General features: G+C 41.9%; 1 protein-coding gene across 1 annotated transcript; it reads right to left on the minus strand.

The window, feature by feature from the left end:
* Positions 1-7,010: 7,010 nt before the first annotated feature.
* On the minus strand, positions 7,011-9,890 carry LOC147630125 (uncharacterized). Its single transcript, XM_086810925.1, has 3 exons — positions 9,711-9,890; positions 8,519-8,646; positions 7,011-8,177 (listed from the first exon to the last, which is right to left on the minus strand). The coding sequence occupies exons 1-3, from the start codon at positions 9,810-9,812 to the stop codon at positions 7,445-7,447; spliced, it is 963 nt and encodes a 320-aa protein (XP_086667051.1). The 5' UTR covers positions 9,813-9,890; the 3' UTR covers positions 7,011-7,444.
* Between the last annotated feature and the right edge of the window lie 1,839 nt (positions 9,891-11,729).

Below are 11,729 nucleotides of genomic sequence, written 5' to 3' on the forward strand. Positions count from 1 at the left end.
CTTAGTACTGATAGACTGAAATTTTTGCAAGAGCACAGTGATTGTTTTGCTGATGAGTTACCAAATGAGTTACCACCTGTACGACCGGAAGATCATCGCATTGATCTTGTGCCGGGTAGCTCACCACCTAATAGGCCAGCCTATCGTGTAAGTGCATCCCAAAAAGAGGAGATCATGAAGGAAGTAAATGAGCTTCTTGAGAAGGGTTTGGTCCAGCCAAGCTCTTCCCCATATTGTTCACCCGTCCTCTTAGTTCAAAAGAAGGATGGATCCTTTCGTATGTGTGTGGATTATAGAGCTTTGAATAAGCTTACCATTAAGAATCGGTTTCCGATTCCACGCATAGACGACATCCTTGACAAGTTGGATGGATCAGCATGCTTTAGCCGAATTGATCTCAAGAGTGGATATCATCAAGTGCGTGTAGTGCCTGAGGATGTACACAAAATTGCTTTCAGGACAGCATTTGGGCTTTATGAGTATCTTGTTATGCCTTTTGGTCTTACAAATGTCCCGGCTACATTCAATAGAATGATGGATCGCATATTCCGTGGGTACAGGAAATTTACAGGTGTCTTCTTTGATGACATCCTAGTCTTCTCGAAGATCGAAGAAGAGCATAAAGCTCATTTGGCTATTGTTTTTGAAGAGCTCCATAAGCATAAACTCTTCATAAATGCAAAGAATAGTGAGTTCTTCTTGTCAGAGATACATTATCTTAGGCATATTGTGTCCAAAGATGGAGTGCGGATGGATCCTGCAAAGATTGATGCAATTTGGAATTGGCCCGAATTGAGTTCGGTGCATGAGATCTGTAGTTTTCTTGGATTATACCGCAGGTTCATTCGGCACTTTGCATCGATTGCTTCTCCTTTGCATGATTTGACAAAGGAGAAGGCCGTGTTCAAATGGACTAATGTAGAGAGAGATGCATTCCTCAAATTGAAAGATGCAACTACTCATGGTCCAGTGTTGATCGTTCCGATTTTGCAAAAGCCTTTTTGTGTGGAATGTGATGCATCTGGGAATTGCATAGGAGCTGTCCTTAATCAAGAGGGACACACCGTGGCTTATGACAACCGTAGGTTGCATGATGCGGAGCTATCTCTTGGCATATATGAGAAAAAGCTCTTGGCTGTAATTTATGCCATTACTATATGGAAACATTACCTTCTTGGGGCTGATTTCACTGTGAAGACAGATCACCAGAGCTTGAGGTATTTTCTTACTCAAACTAAGTTGTCAGAGAAGCATATGAGGATGGCCAATTTCCTCTCTATGTTTCATTTTTCAGATCTTGCATACCCCGGGAAAGAAGAATGTAGTGGCCGATGCATTGTCTCACGAAAGCCGTATGTAGCAGCTATCTCGGTTGCCTCTCATGGGGACTTGTCTACCATGCATGATTTGTATCATACGGATGCTGATTTTGCAACTATTTGGGCTGATTTGATGGCTGGTCATGCACATGCCTCATATGTGATCAAAGAGGGTTATCTCATGAAAGATAATTGCCTATGTGTGGTGTCTGACATGAGGCGAAAGGTTTTGGATGAGTGCCATGCTCCTCCATATGCTGGTCATAGAGGCATAATGCCTACTACGCACATGATTGAGCGGTATTTCTTTTGGCCAGGTATGCGGAAGGACATAGAGGCACATGTACGGGCATGTATCACCTGTCAAAAGGTCAAATTTGATAGGCAAAAGGCACCAGGTTTGCTTCAGCCATTGCCTATTCCCACGCAACCATGGGAAAGTATTACAATGGATTTCATTATGGACTTGCCACGTACCCAACAAGGTAATGATGTAATTTGGACAACTGTGGACAGGTATAGCAAGCAAGCTCATTTCTTGCCAGTCAAAAAGACCATCAAAGCTGAGCATATGGTTAAAATATATCTTGCACAAGTGTTCAAACATCATGGAATGCCGAAGTCCATTGTGGGAGATAGAGATCCCAGGACTACAAGTCTCCTTTGGCGGGCCTTATTTGATAATATGGGCACCAAATTGGACTTCTCATCAGCTTATCACCCTTAAACGGATGGGCAAAGTGAGGCTACAAATTCAGCCATGTTGGATCTCTTGAAATGTTATGTGGCGGATCAGAAGTCTTCTTGGGAGAAGTACTTACCGCTTGTGGAATTTGCATACAACAACACAGTGCATGCATCTACGGGAAAGGCCCTGCTTGAGATTGTTTATGGTAAGGTGGTTTTGCCACCCATCCTTCGCACAAAGGATGAGATATTTGCAGCTAATGAGTATGTAAGAGACTTGGATATTGCTTTTGCTCAGGTGCGGACAGCCATTGCAAGGTCACAAGACAAGCATAAAAAGGCTACCGACAAGCATAGAAGGCAATTGGATGTTAAAGAGAATGATTGGGTATTGCTGAAATTTGAGAAAGCAAGACTTGCAAAGAGGCCTGGCAAAGAGGGTGCATATCCTAAGCTTGCAACCAGGTACTATGGACCTTTTCGAGTGATCGAGAAGATCAATGAAGTGGCTTTCAGATTGGCATTACCTAGTCATTGGCACATACACAATGCTTTTCATGTGAGTCTCCTTCGCAAGTATGTAGGGCCGGAGCCCAGTGAAATGGTCATTGAGGATCCACCAGAAGTGGATGAGCTTGAGGAGATCTTGCAGCCAGAGCAGATTGTGTATCACAAGGAACACAAGCTTGCTCTACAGGCAAAGTTGTGAGGCGTTACCTTGTGAAGTTTAAGAACTATCTTCCCATTGATGCTAAATGGGTAGGTGAAGAGTTCTTTGGAGATTGCCCGCAGTTACTACAGGCATATTTGGATGCATTTCAGTTACGGATAACTATTTAGAAGCAGGGGGGAATGTCACCATTTGGCCACCCGAATGGTTCACTCTTGCTTTCACACTATGTACATATTGGATTGGTGTCCATGGCTTATGGAATGTGCCTATGCATGTGATTGACACGTGTCATGCTGTATAGTTGGATATAATATTCCGCTGGGACTTGACGTTATCATGCCCAGAATATCTGGAGGACTTGGCTTTCTGCTGGGACTTGTGCCTTTGTGTACATGCCCGGAAACGCCTAGAGGATTGGCTTTCCACTGGGTCTGGTATCGCATATACTTGCCTGGAAACGCCTGGTCTTATATGGTTTCATGAACGAAAATTGCTCATGCCAATGCTGCATTGCATAACATCTTTATGTGCTTGCCTGCAAATGAAATTGCATGCTGTTTTCATGCCTGCATGACCTATGTGTAGTTCCGGGCTAGGGGACGCCCGCCCGTGAACCGTGCGTGTGAAATTGTCTGGTGACATGGTTGTGTGGCATGTGAACAGGTGGTAAGTATTACCCAATCTAGGCTCAAATAGTCCTTCGGACTTAGCCAATATTTATAAGTGAGTGCGTTCCCACTTCATTAAAGTTTGGGCGCCCAAAAGTCACTTATAAATTATGACCGCTTCCAAGTTCACACTCACTGAAGTCCCGAGGCGGACAAGACTCAATGTCCACGACCTGATCCTCCCTTTTTACTCATAAATGGGCATCTCCCCATGTCCCCTCACCTCATTGGACCCCAATTCACTTACTTATCAAGAGAAAATTCGTGTTTTCTCCTCATGAGGACTTTTGGAGGCTGAAAACTCTGTTTTTCCACCATTTCCAAGCTCTCCATAGCCATACCCAACTTGCTAGGGTGTTTTCCAAGCTTCCAAGAGTGTTTCCAAGTGCTAATCACTCTCCTACTCACTCCCAATGACTGAAATTCAGCAAAACAGCTCTCATTTTTGCTGTAATTTTTGATCTTTTTGTTGAAAACCCTAATTTCAGCCTTCCTTTTTCAAGTTGAACTATAGGGGAAGCTTTCCTAGGGTTCCCTTCATCCTCTTGAAGACTTTTGTCGCGAAAGATTGCGGCAAATCGAAGATATCAACACTTCTAAAGCTTCCATGTTTAGCCACCCTGTGTAGTATTTCTCTTGTCCTAAGTGCTCTTGAAGATGTTGCTACCTTGCTTGGTAGAACATAGAACCAATGGTAGAGAATATGGGCACTGAAGTCGGGCCGGGCATCAAGGCAGCTCCTTGGTGATCTACATCGACATACCATTGTTTTCTAAATGCTCAATTTCATATGCACTGGCATGGATGATTTGGCAATGGATGCCCGTGAAGCTATGTATTGAATTTCTCCAATAGTAATACAATTTACTCAAGGGAGGGGTTGACCGTTCCAGCTCATTGTGTGTCTCTTGTCAATTTAGCAATTTACTTCTTGTATATGAGCAAGTGTCCTTCAAATCTTAGTGTACTTAAGTGTATTGATTAGCATTGTGTTCAACCAAGTTACAGAGCCCACTTGCTTTGAGCAGGCAATTGAAAATAAGAAATGGGAAGATGCCATGGATGAGGAGATGGCAGCATTGGATGCAAATACAACATGAAAGTTAGTGCCTTTGCCTAAGGAAAAGAAGGCAATTGGATGTAAGTGCGTGTATAAAGTCAAGCACAATGCTGATGGTTCAGTGAGCAAGTATAAGGCAAGATTGGTTGCCAAGGGCTATGCACGCCTTATGGCATAGACTATGAGGAGGCATTCAACCCGATTGCAAGAAAGGCAACCATGAGAGCTGTCATTGTTATGGCTACAGAGCAGAGCGAAGGGTTGGCCTTTACATCAAATGGATGTAAAGAATACTTTCTTGCATGATGATTTGCAAGAAGAAGTGTACATGATGCAGCCACCAAGTTATGAGAGTGATGCACATCTAGATTTTGTGTGCATGTTATGCAAAGCCTTGTATGGCTTGAAAGCAGGCACCCAGAGCATGGTCAAACAAGATCGGAGAGTATCTTGTTACCATTGGATTTCAGATATCCAATGTACATTTTTCACTATATGTGAAAAAGACAGATAGAGGGATCAGGCTATTAGTTATCTATATGGATGACTTGATTATCACTGGTGATAGTGATACATATATACATGATGTCAAGATGCTTTTGAAGCATTGAAGCAGAAGTTTGAGATGAAGGATTTAGGTGAGCTGCGGTATTTCTTGGGCATAGAGATGGTGAGATCACCTCATGGCATTTTACTATTGCAGAGGCAATATAGCTTGGATATGTTGTCTAAGTATGGTATAGCAGGCTGTAAGCCTATTTTAGTGCCATTGGAGCAAAACACAAAGCTTTCCGCAGATACAGGTGAGCTTTTGGATGACCCACTACATACAGACGCAAACTGAGTAGTTTGATCTACATGACCATTATAAGACCAGACTTGAGCTATGCTGTTGGACTTGTGAGTCAATTTATGCAGATCCCTAGGAAGTCACACTTGGTTGCAGCTAGACGGATCCTCAAGTACATAAAGTCCACAGTTGATTATGGACTTTTCTATGAGACTGGTACATAGATACAGTTGCATGGGTACACAGATGCTGATTGAACTAGTAGTATTGCAGACATGAGATCTACCAATGTTTTTATGTTCTCATTTGGGAGTGCTACTGTGAGTTGGAGCAGTAAAAAACAACCAACAATTGCCTTGTCGAGTATAGAGGTAAAGTACAGGAGTATTGCTATGGCAGCTTGTGAAGTAGCTTGGTTTCAAAAGCTACTTGGTGACATGGAGTAGCTTGTAGATAGGACAGTTGTCATATATTGTGACAACATGAGCAACATACAGTTGGTCAGTAACCCAATATATCATGCTAGAACGAAATACATTGAGGTGCATTATCACTTTATAAGGGAGAAGGTTTTAGCAGGAGATGAGGATCTGGTAAATGTCAGCACAGAGGATCAGGTGGCTGACATCTTTATGAAGACATTGGACACAGAGAAGCTCCACAGATTTAGGATCTTACTTGGACATTGGGCGTAGAGAAGCTCCACAGGTTTAGAAGCTTACTTGGAGTGCAATGTGTGGAGTTGAGCTCGAGGAAGAGTGTTGAGATATCAAGCTCAACTAGTATTATGACAGACACTGATGACCCGCCTGGGTGATAGCTTCCACATCTACACCACTGGCATGGTTGGTGAGATTATGGGTAATATGCGACCAGTGGAATGACAGGCTGTGTGACAGCCATTTTGGGTTACTAGAGACTAACATAGTTATAGCGCCAACTCATTTAGTAGAATTCACATTATAGACCGACCCTTGTATATTGTAGTAGTTGAGTACTAACGCATATAGTGTGTACTCTTATCTTTATGTTATGTTGGTTGAGTAGAGAAGAAGAAGAAGATAGAAGAAAATTCAGCTATCCATCTTTCTCTCGTGTATATGTGTTTGCTTGCTAAGGTTTGAAGCTCTCCCTCTCCCCCACATTCTCTTTAGGTAATGCGAAAAAACAAGTGAAGAGAAAGAAGTTTCATTAGGCGTGAAAAGAACTATCCCTAATCAATATGTGGATATGACAACTCAGTTTGAGAAGCCCCTCATCTTACAAGAACCATAAAAGGTAAATTCAGACCTAGAGTTAAGTGAGTGTTTAAGGCAAGAGCAGAAGAGATTTATCAAAGGCAAGTATACCATTAATTTAATCATTACCTTGGAGAAAGATCAAAAACTGGGTTGAGATGGGAAGATTGCTAGACTTCAAAATGGGAAGATTGCGAGAGTTCTTGGGATACCTAACCATGGCACAAAAAAAGGCCTCCCATATTGTATCTTGGGGAAAACAAAAGGGAAAAAGAATACACACTAACTACAGTTTTAAGTTCATTAAAATCTTCCTCATAGTCTTGGTGAAACTTTGTTCAGCTACTAGTATGTATGAAAGTCTTAGTTCATGAAGTGAGTCCGTGTGCTTTTTCAACTCTCTCTCTCTTACACACACACAAACAATCACAGCAGGTGAAGCTACATGGGTATCCTTCTTTGAGAAAGCTCTCTCTCCCTCTTTATCAAACAACCTCCACTTTCCCTCAGTACAACACGTCAAAGAAGATTAGAGCAGGCCCTATGACAGCACCCAAAGCCAAGTCTGCTGGGTACTGTAATTTAAATAAAGTTGTTCCTGCACTGCAAGAAGAAGAGCAGGCTAATCATTCTTACACAACCAAAGAGTTCAATGATCTTAGCAAACCCCTATAGTAGTACTTATCAACCTTACATGCCAAATGGTGTTTCACAACACCTCTTCTAATGCAGTTCATTCATCTTTGTGCATTGATGAGGGCAGTTCACTATGGCATTAAGATTCAGCACAAGACCTACCACGGTGTAAAAAATCCTATAAGAAGAGACCACCAGCACGTAATGTTGTGGTCGCGCTTCGAAGTCCTGAGGAGAGGCCCCTGGTTCGAATCATGCTATGCACACATTTTAAGGGATCGGGGGAAGTTGGGTTAGGATATAGACACAAGATTTCTACAAGTAACAACAATGCAAGGCCCATCCAAATGGAGCTCACTGCCATACAAGACACTCAATCTAAGGCCACTTTGAACCGATGATCAAGGGGAATAGTTAGTCCATCAAAGAAAGAGCTTGAAATCCTCGGATTTGCAGATTGCACATCAAATTTGGAGCCGTGTTTATAGCCTCCAGCCCACCTTGTTTGATTGTGCACATTGGTGGATGATGACTTGAATACCTTTGAAATCACATCACCTGTAGCTTTTCCACCAACCAAGGCCCCATCCAACACCCTAGGCAATCTGGTAGCCCTGCCAGCAGAAATCCCTTGTCCAGGAGAAAAACCAAGCCAAGACAGCTTACTATCAAGAATGTCACGGTTCTCTATGTCATAAGATCCAATCATTGGGTTCACAGTCTCAACCTTGGATCGTCTTCTAACAGTCCTCTCATTGGCCTTGTCAACATCACCCAATTCTCTTATCTCACAATCATTACTTGGCCTCGAAATTCCCTTGGCTTCTTTAGCATTTAAATTGCTATTCTGAACTTCATTGGCATGATGTCTCAAGACTATGGTTGATTTAGCTTCTGGAGAGAAGCCTCCATCATCACCATAATGATGTCTTTCTGACTTGATTGATGTTTCCTTCTCTCCATCACCACCACATGCTCGCTGTGCCAATGATGACAGCCCATAGTAACCTCTCAAAAGGTTTATTGCTGATGACAAAGGCATTGTTTCCCTGCATCTGCTTTCCGGCTTAACCATTGTCTTTTGAAAAGGTTGAGACCCTGATGTGCTGGTGACACCGAAACCACGACCTATTTTCAATGATTTTGCGTTGTAAGCTAGCCAAAACATAGCAGCAGTAACAAAATTGAAACCTAGCATATGAAATGGGACTTTTATTTGAATTTTACAAGATTATAGAACAAGACATTAACCGCATGTGCACGCAACAAAACACACACACACATGCTCCTCTCAATTCCTGTCCTCTTCTTTCACCTTAGCGAAGTAGTAGGAACTTTATCATTCATCAACCTCAAACTACACATAATATAATCAGTAAATCACGTCCTCAAATATACAACTACCATAGGTATGTTTCATGTACTAGCATATGACATCCAATGGTACCTTGCAATTTCCAGTTCGGATGATGCTGTTGAAGGAGAATGACTCCCAGAAAGTGGGATCTTTATTATATTGTGAGCAAACATCTGGAGGTCCGTGACCAGCCCATTCAATCGCTTTATGTCTGCAACCTGAAAAAGTCAAACCACCGGTTCAGGTTCTAATCTCTGAAAAAGCATATACTTCCCATAGAAGCATGATACTCGAGTTTAAAAAGCGCTCAAAATAATAAGAAACAAAAATCTTAAAGAAATCAAAGTAAAACAAAAGCTTTGTACAAAAAACCTTCAAAAAAGGACCTCTCAATGACACCGTAATGTAGAAGATATATAGCTAATATTAAACAAACCCAGTAAACAAACTCAAGAAGAAGAGGGCGAGAATCCCTCATCATGCAAACCAATGGCAACATCTGTAGTAGGCCGTGCACATTAAGTTTCCTTGTTGCCTGTGAAAAGTGCATGAATTTGAAGCCATGGAACACACATCGCAGCACGGTTCCCATCTCAACTCTAGAGTCCTTCAGTGAGACTGTGTTAGTGGCTATGGCAAAATCTTTGGACTTAGCATTTGGGGCAGAGGCAGGACATGCAGAGCAACATGAGATCCAAATCTCATGATGTTTTCTCAATCATGTTGCACATATGGACATGGTGTAGGTATGTAGAGCAACACGAACTCTTCATATGCATTGTGATCTGAAACCCAAGGATGATCACTTTAAGGGTGATGATGATGTGCAATCTTCCAACCAAGTGTATATGGGCATAGAAATGGTTATTAGAGTTTTCCTGCGGTGTATTGTATTGGTTAGAGCATGCAAGGCCCGTCGTGAGGACATGGGTTTGATGCTTGCATGTTACATCTGCCGGGCACACACAGACGTTGTGGGTGGCGGGGGGGGAGGGGGGGGGGGTGTATGTGTGTGAATTTCTCTCAAAAAAAGAAATGGTGATCAGAGAACCAGTCCCAGAGAATTCATTCAATGTCTGGCAGCGGTCGCCCCTCTATCGACGACCATTACTGCAATGATACAATCAATCGCTACCGCGTTCATGCGGAATTCACAAAGAATGCATCTATATGCATGGCATGCACAACATGCAAATGGATTCCCAGAAGAGTTTTCATGGGCAGCCGATGAGTAGACATACCATGAAAGCTGGGAGGGTGTGCAGGGCCAAGGGGAAGGTACCTCCACTCCATATTTGATGGCGATTCCAGCTAAGGTGTCGAGCTTCGAGACACGGTGCTGGATGTGGGCGGCCTCCGGGGATCTCCACTGCGTTGTCAACATGGGGCAGAGGAGGAATGATCTGAGCTTGAACCTGTTGGTAAAGGCTCTGTGTGCGTTAGTGTGTGTCTGTGTGTCTGTTTGACTATGTCCACCCTAAAAATTTGTATTGTTTTTATTATAAATAATAATTATATCTACATAAACAATAAATGCTAAGCAAAACATGTATGTACACAATCCAAAATATTCCAAAGGAAAAACAAACCTCTACTCTTGGATCTTATCCATAAACATGATGCATCTATTCTATATATAAAAAAGATTGAAGTCTCTTTTGACAAGTGTCATCAAAGAATGCAAAGTGTGGGTGGTGGACAAAGAGCTAGGGAGAGAGAGAGAGGGGGGAAGGCCGAAGAGAGAGGTGTCAACTCTATCAGAGGACGGGTGAGAGCAGACATGTACTTATACATAAATGTTATTCAAAACATATTTATACCAATTTTAAAAATTTTGAGAAACAGAAATTGTAAAATAAACTTCTACCCTTGGATTATTGATGGGTAACTCCTAGAGCTTTGATTGAACAATTTCCCTCCATTCCTCACAAAGACTTGCATAAGACAAGATATAAAAAAATGTTTTTCTCGATTTTTTTAAAGGTCTTGCTGACCTTCTGCGTTAAGACCGCTAATTGTTTTACAAGTCAAGGTGACACAAAAAATTGAACTGATTCTTTTTTCCAATCTTAAGTATGGAAAAGACAGACAGTGCCAAATAAGGCAGCAGGAAAACGCAAATCCCAGATTGATGATACCATGAAGGAAGAAGAGGGAGCAACTAATGCTGCGAGTCACCGGCGCTCTGATACCATGAAGGAATGCACAACGGAAGATGGGAAAGTGGCAACGCAGGAGAGAGAGAGAGAGAGAGAGAGAGAGAGAGAGAGAGAGAGAGAGAGAGATGGATTAGTATTATTATACTATACTAGTGGCATGACCCGTCCCTATACCGGCAAGAGTATTCTTGCATGCGTTAAAAAAAAACTCGTTCTCGGGGGAGAGTATAGCTGAGCCTTATATTTGCAACCCATTTTGGGCCTCATGGTCCTCAACTTGGCAACCTAAATATGAACACGTCAAACTTGACATTTATATACCTCTAGCATTCCAACCTAATAAAGTGGTGACAATCTTACTGTAAGGTCCCCCCCTTCCTAATTAGGAGCAACCTTAAGATAGTCTACTAAGTCTAACTTGGGATAATTTCCTACTCGTCGACACTTGGACCATGTAAGATACAAGGATACAATTAGTAAGTAAGACCTAGTTCTATCCCGCAAGGGGAGCGTGGTCCTTCTAAATGATTCCTAAAATCAAACCACTCATAGAGTGATCGACCTTAACTTGGGTAACCTTTATTCTTGACTTCTAGAAACAATGCTTTTTTTCTCATCTATGCAAGGCACAACAGCTGACCTAGTCCTGTAGAGTAGGGTTGCCCAGGGACTTATATGTCTAATTCAATTAATGTAGAGTAGGGTTGCCCATGGACTTATCTAATGTAGAATTTAAGATTCCTCCCTCCAGCTTTTGAGGTGTGTAGATGTAAGAACCTCCCCTTCTGATCTTATAATTATTCCCCTCTCTGAAATAAAAGAAATATCCAGTTGTACCCTGTTTTTGACCTAGAGAGAGAAAATGTCTAGAGGAAGGTAATCCAAAATTGAGATATTCTTGGATTAAAAATCCTCCTAGTGTCTAAAAAGGTTTTCCCTGAAACAGATATTCAAAAAGAACTTTCCAGTGTGCAATTGGAATAAATTGAAAATAGGTAAAAAGGACCTTAGCCCGAGGGTCCAGATTTTCTGAAAATTTTGGATTAAGGTTCCTATGGACCAATAAGATTAATCCAAATGTAGGGAGGAGATAAATTGAAGAATAAAAAAAAATCCCCCAAAAATGAGTAAATACTCACATA

This window comes from Cibotium barometz, chromosome 17, assembly GCF_041138505.1.
Source record: "Cibotium barometz isolate CiBa-2024 chromosome 17, ASM4113850v1, whole genome shotgun sequence".
Lineage (NCBI taxonomy): Eukaryota > Viridiplantae > Streptophyta > Polypodiopsida > Cyatheales > Cibotiaceae > Cibotium > Cibotium barometz.